This window comes from Pelmatolapia mariae, linkage group LG23 (assembly GCF_036321145.2).
Source record: "Pelmatolapia mariae isolate MD_Pm_ZW linkage group LG23, Pm_UMD_F_2, whole genome shotgun sequence".
Lineage (NCBI taxonomy): Eukaryota > Metazoa > Chordata > Actinopteri > Cichliformes > Cichlidae > Pelmatolapia > Pelmatolapia mariae.
Window position 1 is genome coordinate 36,049,873 of NC_086246.1, and position 27,804 is coordinate 36,077,676.

At 38.8% G+C, this 27,804-nt stretch overlaps 1 protein-coding gene across 1 annotated transcript; it reads left to right on the forward strand.

The window, feature by feature from the left end:
- The first annotated feature begins 5,894 nt into the window (after nt 1-5,894).
- On the forward strand, nt 5,895-27,597 carry znf644b (zinc finger protein 644b). Its single transcript, XM_063467674.1, has 7 exons — nt 5,895-6,097; nt 20,828-22,356; nt 22,573-23,491; nt 24,074-24,640; nt 26,132-26,254; nt 26,400-26,496; nt 27,323-27,597. Exons 2-7 carry the CDS (start codon nt 20,842-20,844, stop codon nt 27,498-27,500), a joined length of 3,399 nt encoding a protein of 1,132 aa, XP_063323744.1. The 5' UTR covers nt 5,895-6,097; nt 20,828-20,841; the 3' UTR covers nt 27,501-27,597.
- The last annotated feature ends 207 nt before the right edge of the window (nt 27,598-27,804 follow it).

Genomic DNA, 27,804 nt, shown 5'->3' on the forward strand with positions numbered 1-27,804 from the left:
TTTATAAATGAGGGTTACTTTAAAACTCTCAACTATGCCAGTCATAATCACCATAACGCTTTAATTTCAGGTATGTGGATGTACTAGACCCACTGTTGTTTTGTGCTATTTTGACCTAGCCATTTTTTTTTGACTACATCATACATTCAGAATAACATGGACCAATGTGAGAAGAAAATATTGTTGGGTTAGAGAAAAGAACAAATCTATAAACTCATACATCCACTCTTACTTTTAGATGATTCATAAGAAAAAATAATAATTCTAGGTATGGCACATCTTAGGTAATTGTATTTTTTGGTGCAAATTTAAGCCAAAAATAATTGAAACGTCATCAAAAAGAGCCGGTAACATGCAGTATTTATTATCAAGAACAGACAGATTCATGAACGTGAGCTAGTTCCTCCTGTATTTGTACCCAGTGGTAGTACTATCCTTTGAATTCATGCACAAAGTACACTTAGCCCTCTCTGACTGAAATGAAAAAATAGTGCAGTATACTTTGAGATGCATCTGAACCTGACTGAACCCCTCCAGCACAGACAGACACTTCTGCAGTGAGAGAGATGAGTGTGTGGAGGAGTGCAGACCGCAACCCCGAGCCAAAGTCTGCATTCCACAGCAGTACAGTACAGACCAGCATACTGTAGCACATTTATTACAGCAGCCGGATGTGCAGGAAGCTGCTTGGCTCGTTGTGTGCGCTCATCGTGCCAAAGTTTGGGGGAATAACTGGCCGAGGCCTCAGAGCAGAAAAAGTACATGGTATGCTGCCACACTCCCACTAAAAACAAGCGAAACTCCTGCACCACTACTGTCTGGAAAACAAAAGCATTCATTTGTGATATTGAAACTGACACAGAGTGGCCAGCGACACATGCTGAATATATTTCCAACTGGGATGGGACTTCACAGAATAGATGATCACTATCAACAATAAAAATCACTATAGTGTACAGTCATTGCGAGATCAGAGTGTAGAGAGACTCAGTTGACTGTGGATCTAACTTTTCTGGAGGGGGAATCATTAAAACAGTCCCATTGCTTGATACCCCCCATGGCAGCGTTGCCCTTATACCCAATTGTTTCTCAATTAAATTGAAAGAGTTTGCAGCATGCAAGTGCAACAGTAAATAATACAGCTGCATGAAAGCTCAAAGACTGTCAATCAATTATCCCATTAGTGGAAAACTTTACAGAAGAGTGTTGTTTGTCTTGTGTGATTAATAACTGAAGCATGTTCCAGAGGGCCACACTCTGCTGCGGACTCATCGAGGCCGATAACAAGGCAGATGGGGGGGGGGGGGGGGGTCCTGCCGTAACCTCACTGTTATCCAAACCAGCATCTCTTATTCCTTTGTGCAAAAGCATTAACTTAACAACAGAACCGAGGTCATCCACTATTCTCTTTATGGAGCAATCACAGGAGGCAAAATGGGCTTTATTGAAATAATGAGCATGCACATACAACATCTGACACAGACTCACAAGATTTCTCTGTGCTTTGAAGAGAACAAACACATCGGTGAAACTTTAAGCATTCTCTTTATTTCTCTTCCTCAGATATCTTGTGAAAAGAAAACAAATATCATCGCAGACTCCAAAGCACTTCTCGTCTCCCGTGTACAGAACTAATCAGCCTGTGTTACTCGCCCAAGGTCTTCCCATTTTTTATTAGCAACATTCAGCCCCCAGAGTGAGGCAACATGAAAGAGAAAGAAGAGCGCTCAAAAGATGGCTTCGTCTGTGCAATTTATGTCAATCTCACTTGCTTTAGCGTGTTTACAGAGAGATCAATTCCCAAACTCCGAGGGCCAACATTGTCAGAAATGAATAATTTACTAATGATAACCTTAAACTTTCTGTTTTTGCCATAATTGCCTCTGTAATACTCTTCCTGATTTTTTTCTGTGCCAAACAGACATGACTAGAATCAAAGCAGCGCTGCTTGTTTTTTTCACAGCGGTGACAAAAAAAATAATCACTTTGACCTTCTGCTGTTAACAGACTTGGAAAAGTAGCTTTCAAAGTGCTAACTGTGAAGTTATGATGTCTTCTAATTTCTTCGAATGTCTACACATGTTCCAAATTACTTATCTGGATTTTTTAAAGCATTTTTGATAAATACAAAGCTCGCACTGATCAGTTTTCCTCGCCCTCTACTTAGCCCTTTAAACTAGTCTGAGGCCAACAGCTCAGTGCTCTGTTATATCCATTCCACAACTGAGAACTGTTTAAGGTCTTGCATAAGCATTAGGGCGTGAATATCTGCGCTCCACGCATGGCTCATCAATGAATTATGGCCCACTGCTTTCTAAAAGATACCGCTGTGTGAGATCTGCTTAGCAGATGAAAAATTACATCTACATCAAAGGGCTACTCTTAAAAGTCCAAGTTTAGAAAAATTAATATTTGATAATGCTCAAAGTCTGCATAAGCACACAGGCAACGAGTGCCTGATAATCTCTTAAGAATACTAAAAGCCCTAATATGCCATATTTACTGATATTACGGATTAAAACAGCATATAATATGCGTTTAAAAATCGTTTTGCATATCAAACTACAATTTGTGAGCAGTGATTTAATGGTAGTTAATAAGACTCATTTCAAAAGGCACAGTACAGATGGACACACCAAGTTTCTCTCTGCCACCTTGTGGTCATTTTCTCCAACTGCAGGGTTGAAATAGAAATGAAAAGGGTGTGCAAAACATTTTTTTATTACTATCTTACAATATACCTGACATTTTAGAATGGACACATGTGAGGTGTACATAACATACAGCTGTTATTAAAGCGGTAAGCCACAAATATCATACTGTAGGTTTATAACCAGGCTATGACACAAATGATAAAGGCCAGAATTTATGGTCTGCTGGAATTTCCTATTTTAAAAATCCAAGCTGCAAAGTACCTTCTTAGTTATCTGAGTTATTTTTGCAACTGCTATAAATACATGGGTAGTTTGACTATGTAGCATTGAGCCACATAAAGAAGTAGGGACAGCGTAACTAGACTGTCACACACTGTGTTATCAATTTATCAGCATTGAAATGTAACCACTTGAATTCAGCTTTGAGCCACTTGTACTCTTCCACATTATGATGATCAACCTGATTTATAGTTATCATTTAAAAATGATCAAATAATATAATGTATATTCATACACAGACAAAGCTAACATGCAATACAGACTGATTCAGTACAAAGTGATGCACAGGCTGCATTACTCAAAAGCTGAACTGCATCTTCAGAGTGTGTCTGAGTGTGATAAGTGGTGCTCAGCCGAAGGCTTAACAGCGCTCCTTCTTTCTTTCTGCCCTACATTATGAGACTTTTGGTCTGTAATTTTCAAATGTCACTCAGAGAAATGAGGCCCAGCCATGACCTGGCCATCTATGGGTGCTCTGAAGACACTTTTAAACTTTCATTTGATGTGCAGCTCTCAGCAGTGAGGTCTAAAAAGGTATTCTTCCTCTTTTTTCCCCTGTATATAAACAGTAAAATGTAAATTTCTTGTATTAATATATTGACATTTCTCCCATTGAAACAAGTAAATAAGACACTGAATAATGGTTACTGTTTATAATGTCAGGCTGCGGTGCTGTAGTTGTCCGCTGTTTGCTTTTCATTTTAAAATCTGTTTTATGATGCTCCTGCTCTTTCACCTGCAATATCTGCAGCTTGTGTGCAGAACTGGGAAAAGTTTCTACACTCTGGCCTTATCTGCGTCACCGTGTCCACTTGAAATCCCTAATAAATCACAATTTTCTCGAAAATACTGCCTTTTCTGACGTGTCGCAGTAATAACAGCGCAGGTGTAAATAATGTATTAATAAATGTCTGGGAAAAAGGTCATCGCTGGTTCTGAGCTGATGCAGACGTGTGACTCACGTTTCAACTCGAGCTTAATTTATAATTGAAAAAATAGAATTTAAAATGCCGCAGAGTGGTCAGGTGCTGACCTTGAATTCAGACTGAGGTGTGAAGCAGTCTTCATTAGCGAGCCAGTTCACCTGCACTGCTGGAGAGAGAATATATGAATTGCTGCATCTGACGTGGTGAACTTGGTAATTCGCATACTGTCTTGTGCCCTGTGATTTAAACTGGTTCTCTGCCTCTCTTTGTTAACCAGCTTCAGCATAATGATGTAGTTTTCTGTGATGTTCCAACACCATGGCTGGAGGCAGGAGTTTAGTCAGCAGCGTGCAGGATCAAGAAAAAAAAAAGTGAGCCACTGAAAATGGAGAAAAATGGCTTGCAGTACCCCAAGGTAGGAAATAAATTGCAGACGATAACTAGCGAAGCGAGGCACAAACAGCATAATAAATTGTTCGAGATTTTTGCTCTCATTTTGCAGAGCAAAATCAAACTTTGGAGTGCGCAGTTGGCAGGCCATTAAAAGAATTACTTCATGCTCTGAAAACAGAGGGATTGTGTCAATCCCTATATCTCACACAAAAAGACAACACGCTCCCCGGAATTGCTTTGTGTTTTCTGCCATCTAGGTGGGTGCAATGACGAGCTCAGATCACAGCGAGGCAAGCACAAATACAGTAAGTGACTTGGAAATATCTTTGAAAGAAACATATCTCTGTTGAATAAGGCGCTAAACCAAAAGTTAATACACACTGGCATGGAGTAGATAAATATTTATGCACAAATATTTATGTCTTACAGTTTCGCAATATATCAATATTAATGATTAATGATCTGCATTCTACACTTTTAATAATTTAGCAAAGATAAATAAGTCATATTTTGCCCACTCTATAAATATGCAACAGATCTGGAGAAATTTTTGTTGTCTGCAGACTATCTCTTGTTGATAATAGCAATCACTGGAGCAATGTACACTGAAAGATTTGTTAGTTGTTTGCTTAATCCAATTAATATTTCATAAGCTTGTGAACATGAGAATTACCACTCCAGCAGTGATGCAGGCACCACACACAGACTGGGTTTCCCCAACTGCATTGGTCAAAGACTTTATTTCACACAATAAAAACAGTAAGTTTTAAAATCCACTATTAAGTCTGAGTGTTTGCTATGAAGTAAATCATAATATTCAAACTGAGGTGCTTTTTAGACTCTAGAGTTACGTTAAGTGAAATTTAAGCAGTATGATTGCACCAGTCTTTTGGATATGTTTGCTAAAATCTTCTGCACGCCATTCAGAGATCTTCTTCAGCATCTGAGGTTCGTTAATCACACGCCCTGTCCCTGGATTGTCTAAAAGGAATCATGTTGAGTAAGGCAACAAAAATTTTAATAAATACCACCACACTTCTCTGAAGCACACTGATGATGACACGCTTTTCTTCCCCCTGACTCATGAAGTTTGAAAAGCTTCATGGTTTTCCAGTGGAAACATGGAAATAACACTTGGGCAAGAGAAAACATGAGACGGTATTAATAATGCATTTTCAGCATGCATTCTGCATCATTATGCTACAATTTAAATGAGGGTTAAAGCTCACTGCTTTACTTGTACAAGACCAATTGGACATTAAATATACAACAGAAGCATTTTTCCTCCACCATATTCACTCATTCATTGGAGGCATTTTAAAATGCAGTTCAAGGTCACATACACTACGAGACATTTAACCCCTTCTATCCTGTCCTGCTTGCAGTTCAAGTTCTTATTTCAACTTGGGGAAGCACAGTGTATCAAAGGATACGTGCATCTTGGTTAAAATGTAATGCAAAATCTAATCTAATGCGACTAAAACGTTTTGAGCTTATTATTATTATAAAGTGCGTGTTTCTGTAAGAGCAGGTAAGCTCAAAAATATTCATAATCAGGTCAAGGTCATTTATACCATTCACTAATTGTTACAATGTCAAATTCGAGGAGGTTTGATAATCTAACAGTGCAAATGCGCCGTTTTCTTCGGACTAAGGTGGACACAAGGTGTAGGTGTGCAGTTCGGATGACGCTCATTTCTCTACCTCCTACCGTGAACACCCCTCTCCTGCAGTCCAGAGTGCAACCTGCGTGCTTTTACAGCAAAATGGCGACAGTCTAATAGAGGGAGAGAAGACGGTGTCGGGCGCAGTGACAAACTTGAAGACATGAGCGCTCGTCCTGAGGTAGGTGTTACAGATGCGCGCAGGGATACGCCGTAGCAGGTGCGGTCATTAGTCGGTGATGTGTCACTTATGTCGTAGGTCGCTGTGAAGGCAAAACACCGCAGTGAGTGATAACAGGCAGCAGCTTTGTAGTCTTACCTTAACTTAGGTTGCTTCACTATTGCGACACTCACTCTTTGTCCAAGATATCGCTGCTGGAGTTTCTCAGTCTGTGGGAAGAGCAGCAAGCTCACTGTCGCATAGCCAGTCAAAGTAAAGTCACGGCTCTTAGCTAGGGAGCTTTTTGCTGAAAAGAGCAAGACATAGCAAACTGAAGAGTGATGCTGGACAATAAGAAAGTTTTAAGCTGCCAGAATAGGCAGTGGCTAAAATAGTATTTATTTCAAAGAGCATGCAGGGTTTAGACCCTAAGTTGGGCTTTTAGTGGCTGAGCTGGCAATACAGTGGAAAAACACTGCTGGAGAAGCTTTCGTTAAGGGAATAGATGAACGCATGAGTGAGGTTGCATTTGACCTTGAGTCATAGCAGTGGCTATGAACTAAATGCATGTAGTGTACTGGGAACATACAGCATCCTGTAGCAGAAGCCTGTACTAACTGTCACTGGGTGAGAGGTGAGGAAGTTCAGTTAATCAGTTAACCCACAACACCCAGTCAAGATGCATATACAGTAAGAAAACTCTTCCCTCAAAAGCAACAATGAACTTATGAAGAGGGTGCCAAATGTGGCGTTTGGAGAAACATTGCTTTATTCTAATTTTGGTCAGTTATGAGCTCAGATTTATATTTATAATGACGTGTTTCCTGTGATTTTTGGGTTTCACAATTTTTTGCTGTGAGTGTGCATCACATTCCTGTTATCACCTTTATACTGGAGGTTTAGTCAAATCAAAGTGTAGACCTACATAAGTGAGTCCATCACTCCCTGCAGGTGTCTAAGGAGGAGCTTAAACAGCTATAGAAAGAAGGCAGCTGCAGCTTAACAGCCTAGTGTTGGTTTTACCGCATTAGTATACCGCAGAGAGTAAAGGAGTCAACTGCTCGACTAAATAAATCAGATGGTTGAGGCATGTTATCCACAAATTGATTATATGTCACTTGACAAGGTCAAATATTTTAACCAAGATGCCTGAAGTCCCTGAATGCACAGCATAGCAAACAGTTACGTGTTCTCTCTTGGCCTGGCTGGCTGCTTACACAGCTATAAATGAAGACACCTGGGACTACTTAAATGGGAGTACACTGGCCTGAATTAGCAACTCAGCTGAGGAACAGCTGCAGAGATGAGATATTTTAGTAATCAGATGCTCCGACCAAGAATTTGCAGGAATATATCAGACGGGAGGAATTAAGGGCGGTTTCATAGAACCACATTGATTGGACCACTGTAGTGTTCACACCACTAGCTGTTTTGTCTTGGTGGTGAACATTTCAAGCCCAGTTCAGTTTCCACTGGGCCTGAAACCAGATATTGTTTCATTATTCTAAACCACATAAAATGCTGGAAAATGGTGAAAATGTCCAACCCAGTTTTTCAGAGTCCAAGATGATGTCAGTGAGTGCTTGTTTTAGCCACTCAGCAGTGCAAATGCTCAACTACTGCATAAAACAGTGAAAAGCAGGAAATCATTACATTTAAAGCTTGAGACAAAATATTTATTTTTAGCATTTTTGTCCAAAATTTTATGTAATGTGGTGCAAAATATTTTGTTAAACTAACTGCTTAACTGACTAAAGACATTTTAGCTCCAGTTGCCATATTTCTTAAATTTTAATCCTCTTTGACAAAGCTTTTCCTGATTTTTGTGTTCAATTTAAAAATAATGAGGGAATGCATGGATACTGGCTGTTCCTGATAACTGTGGTGATGCTTAAGTGTGATCTTTAGCCACAAGGAAGTCTAGCAAATTATACCAATGCTATACAGGCATGCCTTGACAATATATCGGGGTGACTAATTATTTTCGTCACTGATTAGTGTAAAAATTATGTTTTTTCTTGCCTACAAATTTTCTGAAACCAGTAAATAATGAACCAGATTTGTCCTTGATATTGTAAATATTGCTCTATCATTTTCTGTTGGGGCCCCAGAGAGTCAAAACCCTCTTTACCAAGTTAAAACAAATACTTGATTTATTACTTACTATTGATTTATTACCTCGATACTCACGCCTTGTCACATTTTAATAATGATGATTATGAATCTGATTTTAAACTGATGCTCTGTTTTGAAAGTCACATAAAATGACACGTGATCTGTTTGCCAACAAGAAAATCAGCTCTAAAATATGCTGACAGTACTTCTTAGCCTCTGAAAATAATAATTAGCTTCTTTAATATATTTCATTAAACAAGTTTTATAGACTATTTTTTATAGTCTAAAAGGGTGGACAACCCTAATATGGAACGTGGGTAGGGCTTTAGCCAAACAGAAGCTCCACCCACCTGCTTTTCAAATCTTTTTGTTTGGGAGAGAGAGCCAATCAGAAAAAAGGTGGTTCAATGAGAGGAAGCTGAAACAGCTTGTTTCTCACAATCTGCAGGATTATTTCAAACAAAAAGGCTCCTGTGATATTCATCAAATATGCAATGTCAGTTTGTGACAAAGTGAGGGGATCAGAACACTTCACTCAGTTAAATTGCAGAAATAAAATTTTATGCCTGTGTTCTCATTACTGTCCCAGTGATTTGATTTCAATATAAATAAATAAGTTAGCTAACCTGGTCTTATTGGTGGATCCCATTTTAAGAAAAGTGCTGCTTGTATAGTGTGTGTTAGCAGAAAGAGATGGAGTTAGATGATATTTCAGTCTGCGTCATTTGTTTTTGTTACGTCTGTGTGGATTGCATTTACTGATGACCAAATGTGGTCAAGTTGGCCCAGTGACATTTGCAGCCTTAATAATTTTTGGTTGCTTTGCTTTTGCATTTTTCCAGTAATATGTAATCATAGCAAGTAAAACAGGCAATAGAGCTGAAACACCAAAGGCAATTTTTTTTTTACAAAAATAAAGTTGGTTAACTTGAAAAGTATTATTGCTTAAGTTCGCACAAACAGTGAAGATTTTAATGGATCCAAAACAATAAGAAAGCCGCAATTCACCGAGAATGGAGACATACCCCCTCCGGCAGTGTGTGTCAGATGGACTCACAAAATCTTACCAAGGCTTCTCCCCTCATGTGATCTGTTTAGTGTGCAGCTTGTCAGCATAACAATTCTAAAGTTTCTGAACATTTACCTGCTTTTGGCTCTGTTAGAGGTGTTTTATGAGAACAGTGTGGAGTAATTATTGCCTCAACATACACTGATAAGTTAGGGCATTCTGATTTGTTCTTTTGTTTTATTTACAGCATGATTATCCATATCAAGCTTTTTTCCATATGACAAAAGACAGGAGCATTAATAGGATATTGTCTCTCTTTAGAAGTCATAATGATCCATTCATGGTTTAGGATTCAGACAAGAATCACAACAAGGTGACATGCAGTGAAGCATACATGTCCATAATTTGTTTCAAAGAGCCGCTGAACTGAAATAAATGTATTTGAGCAGTAAAGATGAGCTTAAAATGTGTGTTGATTGTGTTTTAATTGTAAAGCAAAAAAGTGTGTGTGTGTCTAACTTTCTTCTGCTATCATTATTCTAATCATAATGGCAGAGCATAAACCTAAAATGTGACCCTCTCTGAGAAGGTGTTACCATGCAGAGGCACAGTTGCGTGTCTCCTTACCAGCTTAACACCTGAAACTGTAGCTCAGATGTGTGAAATGCTCTGAAACTATAGCTGGGTGTGATTACCAGTCAAATTAAATCTGAGATGTCAGTTACATGTGTCAGTGCTTCCACTCCTACTCTTGGCAGGTTGCGGGGAGTGACAAGCGGGCTGTTGATTATTTTCCAGTGTGAAACAGAATCACTGACACACAGTTAGTGTTTACAATCCCCGAGTCTTTGTTTAATTTCCCTAAAATATAAGTGACTTTTGTGATTTCTGATGTTGGAATTGCCATGACACTGGCATCGTACCGTCAGTAAATACTCAGCTGACTGCTGGATGGTATGTGCTTCTTCTCTGTTTGTACTAGCGAAATGTCAGTAAACAGTCTGGTAAAATCGAATGAAGCACAGATGTTGCAGAAGCTGTTTGTCTAGAAGTTTTGTCAGTATTATTTTTCATCAGTATTCTGGTTTAAAAACCAATAATTTTGTAACATTACTATTTTTTGAACCAACAGATTAATCAAAAAATACGGCATGGTTTCATTACACCAGGTTTCACCAGCTTTCATACACAATGACAGTAATCATTTGGCAGCATATCCTAATGTAATAAGCCAAACTCCCTGCAACATTTTAGCTGTATTTAACAACATATAGTGGTGTTAAATGGCATGCAGTTTATAACAATATGAAATGGGTTGGCATCATAGCTTTAACAATGCCATATTAAGATTCCACCTCTTTACATTACTTTTTTACCTTTTGTTATTGGCTCCATCTCTGAAAGTACCCACGGTTTACGAACCTTTTTTTAATATAAGAAAAGATTGGGTTTCAACCACTTAACGGCAACCACGAGTAGGTTTTGTAACAAATTGATTTTATTTTTTCTGTGGTTTTGCATTTGTTTCTGCAATTTAAACTCTTGTTTTTTGTTTGTCTTTGTCCTGCTTCATTCACTGCTGCCACTTATGCTGCAAACAGTATGAAGATAATGTGAGAGCTTTTCATTTCCTTGATTTGTGACGGCAGCTCTACTGTGAAGGATTCTTAGAAATGTATTTTAGATGAATACCTGGGGTTAAAGGTGCATGCTTGCATTCTGATTCTTTGACACGTGATACGTTCGGATTATATAAAATGCCTCAAATAAGTCGCTTTTGAACACAGTTAATGTTGACAACTTCCAAACTACTAATTTACTTTCTTTTTTAGCTTCAAGTTTGTAATACTTTTGGTCTTCCTAAATCTAAATTTACATATAAATTGAGTGGTACTCCCCTTTTAAATAGTCATGGGAGTGACTTCTTCTTGGAGAGGAATTTCTTTTAAAGAAGAGAAGGACTTGAGCTACTTGAATCTTAATTCACTGGCAGGTGAGATTATTGCAGTCCATCAAAGGCTGATTGAAGCACTGAGCTGTCCACAATCCAGTCTGCTGTTCAGCCTTTGCAGATCAAGCCCTCTCTTATCCTGTTTCACTCGGGCTGTGGACCATTTCCTCCACTAAGGGGCAGAATATGATTACTGATACTCTCAGCCCTCACTCTAAGAAAGGAGACACTGAAGAGCATCATCAGTTAACGGGGGTCTATGTAGTCAGTGATTAATATAAATAGGAAAACTATAACGAGTTGATGTTGGTACATGTTTTATTTTCTTTTTTTGTATGAAACCTTAAGATAAATAACCTAAAAGAAAATCCTTATAAAATTCTAATTATATACAGTTATGACTTACATGTAAGAACATGTACAGAAATTAAATCAGCACAGATCATTAAGTGCACAATCATTCTGTCTTAGTAGGTTGGTTTTAGTATATTTGCACGACTACATCCAAACTACCACAACCTAAAATATACTTATCGCTTATATTCCAAGTTTGATCCAATGCATACAAGTCTGCAAAAATGTCAAATCAGTATGGTCTTGCATTTATCCCTCTGAACATTTCACAAGTCCAAACAACCTCTATCTTTGAGGGTTGGGATTAGCGAGCTTCCATTGTACATGAGCTGCGAGGCAGCTAACCCTTTCTGTGATACCTATCTGAGGTTGAGCTCAGGACTTCCCTCATTAATTTCCCATTTATTCTCTGAGTTGGATGTGATATTTTACAGATTTGAGCATGCGGGGCACAGGTTAGGTGCAATTATGCTGACAGAGGGCTTTTACAGACATGCTCAATGAAATCTGGAGTGTAGGATAATACATGTAGGAAGTTATATAGTGATTAACCTTCATTTCAGTCTCCTCGGCGATCTCTAGGAGGCAAATCCTCCTCCAATCAGCTGTTGCCAGGTATATTATCCAGCCTTTTAAATGACCTTCAAAATAAAAGATAGTGGCAGGCCTGCTTCTTCTAGAGCTTTTGAAGCATTTCTTTGCACTTTTATGTTGTTCAGCAGCATCTTTAAACTACAGCTCACTCCCAAAATCTTTATTGGTAAGGCTATACGACTTTACTGGACAATTTTAATGTGGAATTTTTGACCAGTAGCAGTGCAGTGGACAAATGTTCCGTTTCAGTGTTTGTAGCAGAAATACTGAAATAAGCACAGCAACTTCTCAGGGCACCTTGAAGGTTGTCATTAGAAGCTTTAACATTGTAGCATCACAATCAATATTTGACAGAAGTAAAATTTTGTATATTAGTTTATGCTTGTTTTTTTATGTTTTCAGCAAGTTTCAGTAGCTGCAGGTGCAATGGTGATGTTGTTAGAGTGGTTTTGGTAATAACTCAAGTAGACCTAAACATGTATATAGTATTGATTTTTGAGTTTTGTACCAGATTCAGTGAAAACTATAACCAACCTTTAAAAATGACCTTACTCCAGTTATTATCTTTCATCTCTTTATTTTTAATATGGTGTCAGCAGCTACAGTAAAACACCACCTTTCTAACAACGCACAGAAAAAATCCTGTTAATCTGCTAATGATATAGAATATAATGAAAGCTCCAAAGTCACAGTTGTTAAGCACCATTAAACTAATTAAATATATGCATGTCATAATTTTTGAGTTATTATGCAAAGATATTTAACACAATTAAGATTTAAACTTCTTATCTGATATCATGACATTATAATAACGTGTAATCGTTTTTCACAAAAGCAGCATGATTGATGAAGACACTTTTAGCTAGCTTGTGTTTTTCTGCAATTTTTTTTAACACTGATGCCGCAGAAAGCCGCCTTTCACAACAATGGCTGTTACCTCCCTTGCCCCTCAAAGAAAGGACATTTTTGAGCCCCTTTGATTTGGTCCGATTTGTTTTGATGTGAGGAGTGAGTGGTTTTTAAAATCTCTTTAACTCCCCAGGCCTGGCCCAGCCTCCCACAGGGCTAATGACCGTAGCCTGGCCTGTGTTGAATAATACAGATGCTTGTGAGGTGCGAGCGGGGAGGAGGGCAAGGGGTTAGACACGGGCCCTCCTTCTACAGTACACTTCCATTGATAAGATTGTATTAATTGGTATGAATAGAGAGGGTTTTCTCCCTCTCCGTGTATACATTTACTATTATACTCATTAGCTTCCTGTTGCCTCCCAGCGAGTTTCTCCTTCACATCCCCCGGGGTCTCCTGGGAGGCAATTTGCATCTCTCCATGGTGTCTCTCTGGGGTTATTGAGGAAATATTAGCCTCTTTTCTTCTGTGGCCGACCCTTTGATTTATTTGGAGCTGGGGCTGATAGAGTGGCACTCACATGTTAATGACTGGCGTTGATATAGGGTCTTGGTGCAAGACGACTCATTGATCCGAGTTGAAAAGGTACAATTGACAAGCAGTACTGAATAATCATCTTACATGCATCTGTGCGTGTGTGTCTGTGTATGTGTGTGTGTGGACCTTGAGAAATGACAAGGGATTCCCTCTGCTGTCAAGGCTACTGTGCTCTAGCTGTCCACTTTCCCTGATAGTTAGATAAACAGGCTTCTGTGGGCTTCTGAATTTCTTGCGACTTTTTCGACAGGCGCAGTTTTGGCTTCTTTGCAGCTCGTGTCATCTCTTTGACCTCACGTGATCACAGTGGCACTTCTCTTAGCCGCTTCTAGGACTCTACAACCAATCAAAGGCTGCACGATGCACTTGATCCAGTTTCTGTTTGGAGTCCTGGTCTAATAATAGAATTCAAGGTGACTACTGAGGGATCACTTTGGCTGCCATTAATGAGTGCTGAGCCCCTGCTACCTGCCCCACCCACTCACCCCCTCAGTTTCTGCCATGGCACGCTCATATTATGTGTTAAAGAAAGATAATGAGAGATTTCGTCCTAATACCTGCGATGCTTGACATGCCTCCGAATTTAAGCTCACTGATGTCTGCTCGGCAATGTGGAGCCCGTCCTCAATTGGGAGAGCAGTTTGACACTCACTCGCTTTCATCTGGATGGTCACATGTCTGCAGCAAAGCAGCAGCAACAAAGTTTGATATATATGTATATTTCATGTTTTTTTCTCGTCTCAGCCAGAGTGGAACGCATCGGCCTAATCATAGCAACATCTTCTGTCTTGCTTAGTATTTATATACTTTCAGTCATATGGTAATAATAACATTTAATAAAAGCCAACATCCTAACTGCCACTAAATAAAAATACACACCACCACCGTTGCTGCATCTTCTCTGCATACTTATAACAGATTAGAGGTTATGTATATCAATTGTGCAGCTCATGCATATTGTTATGAAGGAGAAATGCAGGAAATGGAAATGTGCCATTTCAACGCGCCAGCACAGCTTGTCAAAAGCAGGCAAGTGGGTTGCGCTTGCGGTGATGGTCGGGTTTGTTTTCCTCTCAGTGTTGGGAGATGAGAAGTCATGTATCTAAACAGAGCAGATATGATGTTTATGAGAGCCATCTGCTTGGCAGCCCTCCTGTGCCCACTGCCCTCTTCAACGTGAGAGGAGCCTCATTAAAAAAGTCACATGCCTGAGAAATTTCTAAGCGCTGTGTTTTTTTTCCCCCCCTTTTAAAAGGAGTGGAGTTTAAAACTAACAAAGCCTTGGGAAATCCCCATCAGACATCCCTCCCTTAATCCATTTAATTTTGAAAGGTATTGTTTAAAGCTTTAAAGTTTATATCGTTTAATCCCCCTCCAACACTACGGGCACCAAATGAGGCCGTGTCAGCAGCTTGAACAGATATAATCTACTCCACACAACAGAAAATCCTCCTTCAAGACAAGGTTGCATGGGTTTCCTGTGAACTCACTGTTTGATGTTTCTACCTGCTATTGAACATGACTTCTGTCTTAACCCAACTGTCACTCGCTCCCTGTCCCCTTTTATCACTCCGAATGTTCTCGCTTCACCTTTCTTCATCAGTAAATCTACCATCACAACCATTTCACTCATTCCCGTTTTTCAGGAGAGGGGGCCGAGGAGAAGTTTGTTGTGGACAGGTTCAAGAGGGTTTTCTTGCTTTATTTATTTCTTTTTTTCTTTTTTCTTTTGGCTAGTGTGAAAGATCACAGTCCCATCTGTTGTTCATATTTTTTTCAGACAGACTGTCAGTTTCTTTTTTCTGAGTCTCATTGTCTCAAAATGAAAACTTTATATTCTCCACTTATTATTGCTTTGTTTAGGCCTCCCACAAATTTATTTTATGCTATTTTAATTACAATAATGAACACAAGAAGAGTGATGCATTTCTGTTTGCTAAGCATAAAGTTTCTGCCGGCCAGTTGACAAGGTTAGCATAGCACAAAGTAAACATTGCTAAAAAACTGTAAGAAATTACACCTGATGTTGCTTTTACAATGAACTTTTCTGAACATTAAACAAATTAGATTTATGATGTGTATTAGTGAGCTGTAAACCTGCTGATCGATATTATTAAAAGGCTAGAGCTAGGCTAGCAGTCATGCTTCTAGCCCTTATGCTAAGCTACATGTTAACTTTTGTCATGATCAAATATGGCCACATCACATGTCACATGATCTAGCTGTAAGTACAATCACAATTACAAACATAAAGGTTGGCACTAGATTGAATCTGCTGGGAAGACATCAAGGATGCTCTAGACTTTCAATAAAGCGTGAGCATATTAGTCTAAACTGGAAATACTGGGAGCCAGTTAGAGTTTTAGTTGGTGCACAGTGCACTCAGAAGGTTTTGTCTTATTACACTGAAACTTACATGGGCTGAGAATATAAAATTGTGCATGTAGAGGGGAAGACATTGTTTTCAAGTCTTGTCTTCTGGTCTGGCTTTAAAAGTTTAACATTTAGTCAGATGCAGTTAATAAATCCGACCAATTAATTGTTCATTTTTATAGTGTCATCATTATGTCATCATAGTGCTGTACTGACTAGAGAGGATGCAATAAAATAATCAATTTAAGTCTAGTAAACAAAACTTTTATTTTTAATTAATTTGAAAATAAAAAGGAAAAACAGTGGGGATCAGTGATTACTTATTTAGGCACAACCACAGCTTACGTGCCCATCTGTCTGGCTGCTTATTGGTTGACGTAACAGGCTGCTGTCTTCTGTCAAATACTGAACACAGGCAGGCCAAAGAGCCATAGTCACTGTAGATGGCTGCCGCTTAACTAAAATGTTGTTTTTAGATCTTAAAAACCATAATCCTTATTTTGATCAACTCTTCATAGTGAAGTTGTGTTCCAAGACTGGATGTATCCCATATATGCTAACAGGTTTTTTTGTTTATACTTTGCGGGACTAAGAGACAAGCCTCATATTTAGTTCATAGATGTTAGAGTCCCATCTAACTCCTTGAAAAGAATAAAACTCATTCCTTTGAGTGACGTCTTGCTGTAATACTTACCTGTGAGCTTTTATTCTTGTTGTCAAAGCATGCATTACCATTTAATGTGTTCATACTATAAAGAACGTAATATTCTTTGGAACATACCTCCTGTGGTACTCATATAACATGTTTTCCTTTAGTTTATAATTTGAGTCGTATAACTCCAATATATATTTTCACTCAAGCAGTAAATTACATTGTTTAGTTATCAAAGGCTTTGTGTAATTACATTTGTGCAATTCAGGATGACAGAGCTGATAGTGTCTGCACAAGATGCTGGCATACATAATCACAGGCGAAATCCCATTAGGGAGGATGGAGACCATTATTATGGAAATGACCTTTGGGTGACAAGAATTCAGGGGGATAAAAGAATACTATGTAATCCTGACAAAGAGGCTGTGTGAAGCCACTTGCTCTTTATTTTCTCTTGTGCAAATTTAAGAAATTTATGGTGTTTTATGAATGTGTAATTGTGTTTTGTAGTGTCACATTTCTTTTTTTTTGTGTGGAAGAAGCCAGTTAGTCTGCTTGAGAAGTGAGATTTGGCAGTGCATTGCTAATTTCATCCTGCCTTTCTGGTGTGTGGTACTGTGGGTAACTGCAGGGCCAAGATAGCAGAAGAAAAACTTTACGATGTGTTTGTTTCTCCTTTTTTTTCCCACCGTGGCACCTTCATTGAGAACTTGCTCACCTTGGGATTACCGGAGTGTCAAGCTGAATCTCCGTCTGTTTGTTTTGAGCCACGCTTTGATACTCTCACACTAAAGAGGCAGCTTCATAAATTCACATTGTGTCAAATAAATCAATAGATCCTATTAACTGAGGAAGTTGTGTAGTGCAGTACTTGAGGGACTGTGCCCCCCCTCGTTCAGGCATTTCTCCAGCAAAGGCAATGGCAGAGGAATGTAAGGTTGGCTCTTGATCCATACAGACAGCTCCAGCAACAGAAATGGTTTGGCTGACTGGTCTCAGTTGGTCTTTAGTGTTGTCTCCACTGTGCTGCCAGCCTGGGTCTTCAGCTGAACAAGAGGAATGAATTTGCTTGGACATTTCCAGCCTTACAGTGCCAACCTCCTGGTCGATCAGTTTGTAGTCCTCATGTGACTTAAAGTTTAGTGTTGCAGTGTTTTTATTTTATATTTTATTTAATAATTGTCTGCTTTCACAAAAATGATACAACAAATATCCCAAATATTCAACACCTATAGCCAGAGTTTAATTCTTTACTTCACTGGCATGAGATGAATAACATGGCAATGTCAATTCTAGATGTACATATAGTTTCAGTCCAAAAATATGTTAGATCACCAAAACAAATGTCAAAAAATGCACAATGGAAATACACCAATATTTTTACTGATTTTTACTGATATTTTTACCACACAGAATCGATCTTCCACAATACAACTTTAAAAAGAAATAACAAGAAAGCTTGCCTAAGAGAGTTCAGGCTGTGTTAAAGAATAAAAGTGGTCAAATATTGACTTCCAAGCTCATTAGAATTGTACAAATGCTGTTTGTGCCTTAAACTGTATACTATATTTCTATGTTTGTTTGCACATTTCAATAAATTACTGTGTTTCCCACTGTATTGTACCTATCTCATCTCAAAGTACAGTCCCTTACTTAGACCATATCTGTTGTGTTATATATTAATAGGCAGCATAAACAAATACATCAACCGTATAAAAAGGCTGCATTCACATGTAGGATAAAGATAAAACTCCCCAATTACTCGTATTGATTTTAGCACGGCTTTTTCCATCACAGCACAATTCCACACAGCCGGGATAAGTGCACTCTCCTACACCTCCAACACCTACTGTCATCAGCTAGGCACATTCTTTTTGATTTCACTGGTGTAAAATAAACTCTGTGAAAGACCATTATGTAACATACTTTTGCACATAGCCTCTCTCCTGTATTTACCATTTTTAGAAATGATATAAGCTCGGGTTTCTTTATCCGCCGTATGTCTTCCTCCATATTTTCTGTCTTATTAGCCTTTGATTTTCACACTTCACTTGACCTTTTGTTCTAATGATTGTCCAAAACAGCAGAAATGACTAGAAACCCTACCGTCATCACACTGCTCCAAGTTCCAGCCTTATAACATAGATGGCTCATGAGATCTAGAGAAAATAATGACAGAATTTAACTAACAACGTGTGACCTTTGCACTCTGTCATTATAATAGAGGCAGGTTTTTGACTCTAGGAATATCTGTCTGCTGTCACAGGAATATTGGAACATGTTTAAAAGAACATGTAAAATTACTCCTTACCTTGTGTACTAGAACAAGTAATTTATAGTCGAATGTTATGCTATTTTTATGAATTCGGATTGTTCACAGTAGAGAATGACAGGAGGATGAAAGGGAATAGAGCATGACATGTAGTGTAGTTGAGAGCCAGACTCAAAGCTATACCAATGTGAGTACATGGCATGCTTCCCAGCCCACCAAATATCAGAGCGTGCTTCAGGAGATCAAATTAACAGCATAGCTTGAGTTAGCTTAAGTCATTTTTACTGTTAGTGAAGTGAAAATCAGTACTTTTATTTTCTAAATGTGTAGTTTCTGGATGAATGCAATGCAACAGTTAAATAGCAATCATTAATCAATCAGCAATAAAAATTGTTGAATACGGTGCATATAGTATATGAAGTGTTAGTACCAATAATGCTGCATTTATTGTAGTTCTTGAAGGTTTAGCTGTAGTATATAGAGAATTGCATTTGCTAGACATCATTTTGTTCACAAGATGAGATGCACGATCGAAGCTGTAGGTGCTGGAAGAACAAAAAAAATGTTAAAGACTTCACAATAAAAGAGAGGTGTTACATTGTTTTCTATTGTGTAACAGAACACAATGATGAACACAAAAGGGATCATGATATTGCTTCTAAATCTCATTTACCAAACTGAAAATACAAAGTGAGAGTCTTGGGGAAAATAGCAGACAGGGTTAGTAAAAGCTCACAGCAGATTGATCTGTGCATACAGCTTAACTGTATTAAAGCTCATAATCCCTGTAAATATCTTCAGGCAAGGCAAAGTCAGCCTTTTAACATTGACTAAATGAAGTAAATAGAAGCAAATACATTTTTAAAATTTGCTTTTCAGCTGAGCCCCTGTTCTTTATATATAGAAGCGAGTTGTGTGAGTTGGCTGCTAATGAGGCTTGCACATTTTCAACCAAGATATTTTGATGGTTTTGCCACCCTGCCGTTTGGGGGTAACAGTGAAGCTCGCTTTAAATGTAGAGCGTCTGTTCCCCTTTCGAACCTTTAACACCACAACAGATGGGGAGAATATGGAGCTCGGAAGGTTTTACCTCTGAGGTGGTAACAGTGAAGCCACTCATTAACACTGAATTTACCACTTCGTTAGCAATGCAGCTTCCTGTAGAGAGCGACCAGCCCTGGATGTCAAATCCACTGAGCATATGTTTCAGACTAAATCTGCTCTGGACAGCAAAATATAATCTGTTATAAGATCTAAAATGCACATTTTTAGTTGTAGTTATTTTTAATAGCTCAAAGCTATTTGGTTTCATACTGTCCAAATAAATATGGAGTAACTGTGCTTTAAAATCAGCCACTCTTAAACGAATTTGTATGCCTGTCCACGTGTATGTGCCAAAGTGTATGTTTTCTTTGTGTGAGTCTGTGTTTGTATTTCAGACAGATTGTGTGCCTGCCAATTTGTCAGGATTCAAGTAACAACAGTCTCATGCTGGGATCTGTGTTGGCACCATCACAGAGTGATAAGACGCAATATGATCTCATTGGAGGTGTACTTTGTTCCCATGGAAATTGGTCAATTTTAGCAGGCGACTGAGAACTTTAGGTGGAGAAGCAGGAAGGTTGTATCCCAGAGGTACGCTCACATAATTAAGCATCCTCACCAGGGTATTCAAGGCTAACAGCAGGGTTTGTTGTGAATAGAGGTGGCGAAAGAGGGTGTTGGAAAATCATAATGCGGCACAGAATAATACCACTCTCATTTTACAGAGCAGTGGGAATAGCCCAAAAGGAAAAAAAAAAGATTTTTTCAACAACACCACATTGTCAGTGAGAATGAGAGAAAAAGAATTAAATTTTACTATATTATGTGCAAGAGTTATCTTTTTCTATTTATACTGTGTATACGTGTAGATATGTATAAGACGTTGCACGCTTTATTTGACTCGCTCAAAGTTTGCAGAATAATTTTCTTCTTTATATTTCAGAAAGTATCGCTGCTATGTCTGATCTGAAGCTGAATGCGCAAGAGGACAAAGACGTGGAATCAGTGTCTGACAGCCCAGGTCGTACTCAGGAGCCATTACAGACTCACACATTCTCCCCGAAGAACAATGCTGCAGGTCTGTCCTCAGATGAACACGAAAACCCTTTAAATGGAACCCAGCCGAATCCATTTGTATACAGCAGTGTCCCTGCTGTTCCCCATGCAGGCAATTCATTGCCTTCAGGAGCACTTGTTAATGGACCTGGTTCACACCCCAACTCAGAGGTACACTGTGTCCTGAACAAAGGCACTGTTTTATCCAACAGTGTCCTGGATGCCGTGTGGCAAGCGGAGAAGGACACGAGCCCCGAGGTGTTACCACCACCTAGTGAGCTTCAATCAGACGCTTGGAAGAACACAGTGGGACCCGACGTAAAAACACCGGCCACACAGCCAGGTGTCAACACGCCACTGTCTCACTCGGAGGAGAATGAGTCTAAACTGGCCTATTCCACGCTGTCAGGTGACAGTGCAGAGCAAATGCACATTAGCCAACCTTTGACAAAACAGACAATAAAAACAAGATCTCCACGGGACATGGAACGGTCTGGAGTCTCCTTGGATGATTATGATAATACTGAAGTAATCAGGTGGGATTCAACAAGAAAATGCTTTTTGCACAATGACAGAAGGCTGGAGACCAAAGTGATGCCCCAAAGAGACAAGAAGCACAATACACACACGAAAAGCATGTTAGGCTGTCTTGAAAAGGTTAACAACAGCTACAGACATTTCTGCAGTGGTAATGATGTTGAAAGTGTTGACACTGGCAACAAAGATGAATTTTTGGGTACACAATCTGACATTAAATATTCAGTTATGCCATTCAAAGACCTTTCTCGGAACATAGCTTTAGACTCTGAGAGCCATATTTATAGCACAGCGCAGGGAGGCAGTAATGAGGAAAATGACCCTGAAGATGAAAACTGTGTTAGTCCAAAAGTGGAACAGTTGAAGGCAGAGCAACTTGAACAAGATTCACTTTTCTTTTCATGCACAATATGCAATGTTAATTTCAAGGAAAAAAGGCATTTCCATAGACATATGATGTATCATTTAGGCAAGCATAATCAGGTGAACAGTGAGAATGATTCACAGCCCTTTATATGCGGAGAGTGTGGGCTTTTGTTCTGTGATAGCAACTCCCTCATGAGGCACATCATTATTCACCAAGATAGGCTGGAAAAACTTATGGAGGAAATCGAAGGTCTCAAAAAGACTGAATTTGAAGACGGGGCCACCGCAGTGCCGTGCTCTCGGTGCACGTTTGGTTGTAACTGCCAAAAAGTCTTTGTCCAGGGTACTAAAACACATGATAATCTGAAGCACTACTACTTTTGTGAGGAGTGTAATTACATTTCCTTGACACGGCAGGCACTCGTAGCACACTTACATGTCGCACACCTCAACACACACCAGCCTCAAAACAGGAAAATGAGTCATACTAATGATGCAGAGGGAGCACAACATGTTCCGTTTCAGTGTAAAATGAGTTTTTTCACAAGGAGAGACAAAGTAGTATTAGGAAAATGTTCTGAAATGCCATATGTTGGCAAATATAAAACAATGGCCCGATGTAAACCAAATCTATTTAAGTCTACTTTAAAGGAAAAACTCGACTGTTCCACTGAAAAGGGGGATATTCACATTCAAAAAACTATTGACAACACTGTAAATTCTCTTCAGTTTAAACCCAATGCCAGCTGCACTAAAAGCATGCTGTCACCATATTTGTGGAGAATCGACAAGCATGGAAAGTTACTCTTACAACCAGCAGAAAAATTGGATGTGGAAACTGATCTCACCTGTGTACAAGAAGATGCTGAAAACAATGACTGCAGGGCTTTTGGCAGCTTAAAGCTGGCAAACCGTCCTACAGCCGCTGCTTTTACAGCCAGGAAGCTTAAATTGGACCAGATGTTCTGTCAGGGAAGCAAAAATGACCCCGTAAACGGGAGTTTACAAGTACAAGTAAGCCAAAATTCTCCATCAATGGGAAAAATGACTACACCTTTGCATAACACTACTGAAAGAATGAATGGTAATATATTGCCTGGGCTTAGCCAGAGGCTTAAGAAACAGCATGCAGTTAGGGAGTTAAAGAAAGGCTGTGAGGGTGATGATAACTTCAGTGATGACACCAGCGAAGCTACAGGCAGCTTCTTGGAAAGCAGCGAGAATGAAAGGAACTCATATGCTCGGAGGTATTTGAAAAAGAGGCAGAGCTTTACAGCCAAACACCAAAGCCCCCACGCACTCAAGGTTGAAGATGATGGAGATGAAGACTGCAGTGACATAGAACAGCTCATAATCAAAGAGGAGCACATTGAAACGACAGTGAGTGATGATTCCACAGAATTGCCTATTACATCTCCAAGTGATAGTTTTGATATGTCCCCCACACCATCAGTAAAACATAAGCCCTGTCCTTACTGTCCTGCCACGTTTGAGTCCGGAGTGGGTCTGTCCAATCACGTGCGAGGACATCTTCACAGAGCTGGGGTGAGCTATAATGCCCGGCACATGGTTTCACCGGAGCAAGTGGCGTTGTGGGACTATCAGCCAAGAATCCGCAGAAAGATTTCTACTGGCATGAGAAAAAAAGGTACGATTATTTTAACAACCGAAACTGGAAGGTAAATACAAACCAAGTCTGAATGGACTGTGTGCCAAAACAAATATCCCTAACACCGATTGTCTCATTATAGCCTAGCAGTCAAGCTAAGGCCTGTAAAAATTTAGGTGTCTGCACATACTGTAGAATTTTAGTGTAAGTGTGCCACCTATCAGATATCTTCTGTATGTCCTTAAATGCTATCAACAGATGAATAAGGGGCCTACATTTTGTAACTTGATTAGAAAATCATTTTGCATTTAAAAAAAATGGAGCCAGGGATGTGTTGGAGCAAGCATCTATAATCTTAGTCAGTGGGACCTCTCTATAGAAGCTTTAGTTAATGACTTAATAGAAGTCAAAGTTCTTCAAAGCTCCACAAACATTTCACAGTGGCATTTTAAGGATATGGTATAGGGTTTACGATTTGGTATTTCTGTGATGGGCAGGGTCTATTATATGACATATAAAAACAGCTATAGAAAATCTATATCTATAAAGTTTCACATTCCAAAATATACACTAAAAATTGTTTTTTCTTTTTAATTGTGACACACTTTTCTTATATTACAGCTGTTAAGCCAGAAACTCGAGGACAACATGCGTGTCCTGTGTGTTTGGAATGTTTTGATAGCAAAACTGGCATCTCTAACCATGTGAGGGGACACCTGAAACGAATAGGTACAAGTGTTACCAGCAGCAGTAAGTCTCCACTGTGCATACTAAATGAATTGCTACAGAACAAAACGGAACATTGGAACAACCGTCTGACTAAGAGTCAGCTCTCCTCACGACCTTTAGCCTCTCAGAAATTCATCTGCAGCAATGGCCTGTTCCTGATGCACACAAGCATCCCAGGGAAACTCCAACATGTCAAAAGGAGTCTGCATCCCATAATGAAAAGCCTTGTGTGTAAACACATGGTAGATAACCCCTCAGAAAGGAAGAAGCTACAGGGGGAAGCAGAAAGAGGCACTACAGCGTCATCAAGCACTTTAGTTGAACTCCTCAAAGCCAAACAGGAAAGTGTGGAGCTTGCAGTGAGCCAGGAAGCCTATGCAACCAGGATGATCTGTGAGATGACCAAAGATTATATGGCCGAAACAGAGATGACCAGTCGGGAACCAAACTGGACTGCTGGTATGGAATCTTTAAGTCTAGATTTGGACAGCCAATATAATGTATGTAAAATACATAATTTTTTAAATGTTATGCAAAACCAGCCAAAGCAGAATTTTTTTTTTTAGGTATGACCCATTATCATGCATTTAATAGATCATTTGTAGGACTAGCTACTGTATGCAAGCTATTAGATCATTAAGTGTAGTTTATTGTTGCATTTTAATTGTTTTTTATTTAATTGTCTTTTTATTTCTCAATTAATTATCAGCAGCGCAATAGCATGTTGACCCAGGCAAACACTAGGTTTGCATAAAACATAACCACCTCCATATCAACAACAACTTTAGATCTTTTAAAATCAGTGTGTGTCCTGTTTTTGAGCTGCTTTGTTCACTTGCATCGAAGTCCACTAATTCTCAAACTTCAGATTTTAATTCATATTTTATTACAAATTTACCATGTCTCATCCCAGATAACGTGTTTATTGTCGACAGAATACAGTTAAACAGTGTGAGAATTGTTCACAGTCACTTGATTTGTGGGAAAAACACATTCTCTGCATAGAATGCCACCAAAGTGCTTTTGAAGTTCATATTAAAAAAACATGAAATCCTCTTGATGTTGTGTCACAAGCCCATCATCCACGAATCCACAATTTTGTTTAATGTCTGTCCAAATCAAATTTTCAGTGAGGTACTAAGGAGGAAGCTGATAAAGATTTCAAAGCTGCAGTGTACTTCCCAAAGATGTTTTTTCCCATGTCTTCTGTCCTAAAGACTGATTTAATGGCAAGTTGTAGAATAACATTTGGGTATTAACGTAAATGCACCACCGAGTTCATTTCTTCTCACCTCAAGGTCAAGATGACTCTCAAATCATGAGTTATGAATTAAAAACCTTTTCATTGATATTTGTCTTACTCACATTTTTGGGATATTTTTCTTTGACATACAAATACAGTGAAAAGTAAAATCAGGTTCTTTAATTTTTGAAAGATCGTTTGGGATATCTACTGAACTATGCCAGATATCATTAATCGTTAACATGCAGTCTAGTGTACAGCAGCATTGTTGCCAGTTTTCCTGTAAAACGAATATATCTGTGATTTTGTGTGTGTGTGTCTCTGCGTGTGTAGTTTAGGAATCCTTTGTGACTCCCTAGAGGTGGTGAATTGTATGTGAAAAAAGTCCCCCTGAAGACACAAGATTGTGTTAAACTTTACCAGTAACACTTTCCAAACAGGAGAGTGCAAATAAGATGCTTAGAATGCAGCCAGGTGGAAGAAGACTTTAGCGCACACTGGGACTAACAGTTTATCTGATAATAAAATTACTGCATGAACTCAAATATATTCTATATTTCTTCTTAAATATTCAACTTCTAATGTTTGGAAACTTGGATTTGTCACATATGATATCATGTGCAGGCTAAACTGTATTAAAATGAATATATAACCTAAAAATTAGGGAAATATAAAAATACACTCACATCATTTATTTTATTTTTCAGGGGAATGTGACTCAAAAAAGATTTATATTCAGTGTGACAGCACCTTCCCCACTGTTTCCCAGCTTCCTGGTCATATTCAAGCAAATGCACACAGGAAGAGGATTGCAATTTTTGAAGAAGCAGGTAATTTCTGTTGAAGTAAAACAAAAAACAGATGATATTTGCTGTATTTAGAGACAAAACATTGCAAATGTGCATTTAGAAGTTCCTGTCAAGGATAAACGGATGTATTTCTTGAGATAAAGAATTCTGGTGCTTTATTTTCTAGACTATGATTTTAGGAAGAAGAAACCAAGACTGAGGCCGGGGCTCAAAAAGAATAATTTACCTTCACTGAGTACTGAGATGTGCACACTGACCTGCAGGTAAAAGAAAGGCTACATAGACAGCATTTCAACAAAACAACGGTTAAACCGCCAGATGTATAAAGGACAAGTTGGAATATTGACATTTGCATGTTTGGTGGTTGCAAGCAATTTGTCTGCACCCAATTTTATGACTGTATATTAAAATTGCACACCATGATGTCACCCAATGGTTTGCAAAGTCCTGGACACCTCAGCTTTTCTTAATAGTAATTACCATATTGCTCTTTTGGGCCAGAAGGAGCCACTCAGAGAAGCTGTTTGGCTTTGAGAATGCATTTAGCTCAAACTTGCTGCATCGAACTACCACCTGCTGCAAAGGGTTAAACTATCAACCAATTCTCCAGGAACTCAAATTACGGTTTGAATATTTATGGAGAAAGGACTGAATGTAATAGTTAAGATATCTGTGGAGCTTGGGGGACTGCAAATAAAATAACGTCCGTTTTGCTGAAGGAAATGTATTGCTGTCCAGGAACTTGAGATCATCCAAACAATCAAAGAGGTTCTTAAAATATAGTGACTGTCAAGTGTAACAATGTCATCAGCATAACAGTGATAGTGACCTTATGCTCCAAAAGTCAAGTTACAAACACAGCCATGATTCAGTAGCTTCTATTAGAAAAAGTGCCAAAGTGCCCATGTCTCTAAAAATGCCATTTTGAAGCCTCAATGAATTTTATATAGTTATGGAAAAGACTGGAAAACATGAGAATCTTTGATTACAATGTATAGAATGAATAAAACTACATCTTAGTTGGAAGACATTAGAAGAAATGCATGAAGTCTAGAAACACTGACAGTTTCTTTTGCTGTATCTCTACAGATTCTGCGACCTAGTTTTTCATGGTCCCTTTTCCATTCAGGAGGACTGGATCAGGCATTTACAGAGGCACCTTCTACACACCAGTGTACCCCACTCAGGGAGAGGGATGGTAGAGGTTTTAGCTCTTCATCAGAAAATACAACTAAGCATGTCTCACGAGGACCCAGAAACAGGGTAGTTTTACTTCCAGATCCCTCCAGATCTATGTATTTCTCTCTCTCGCTCTCTTTCTCCCTCTAGATATATAGATATATCTATATATCTATATATATCTATACCAGCATGTTTCTGGAAAGAAGTATTTTAGTAATCCAGGCTACTATATAGTATAAATTTTCTGTATATTTGCAAACACTTAATTATAGCATATTTTAATGCAACACTTTGCCTCAGCTAATACAACTAATAGGATTCCTGTTTTTTGACTGCAATATAAATTATGCGCAACAATATGTATGATCCAAAAAATGTTTGAGTGATCT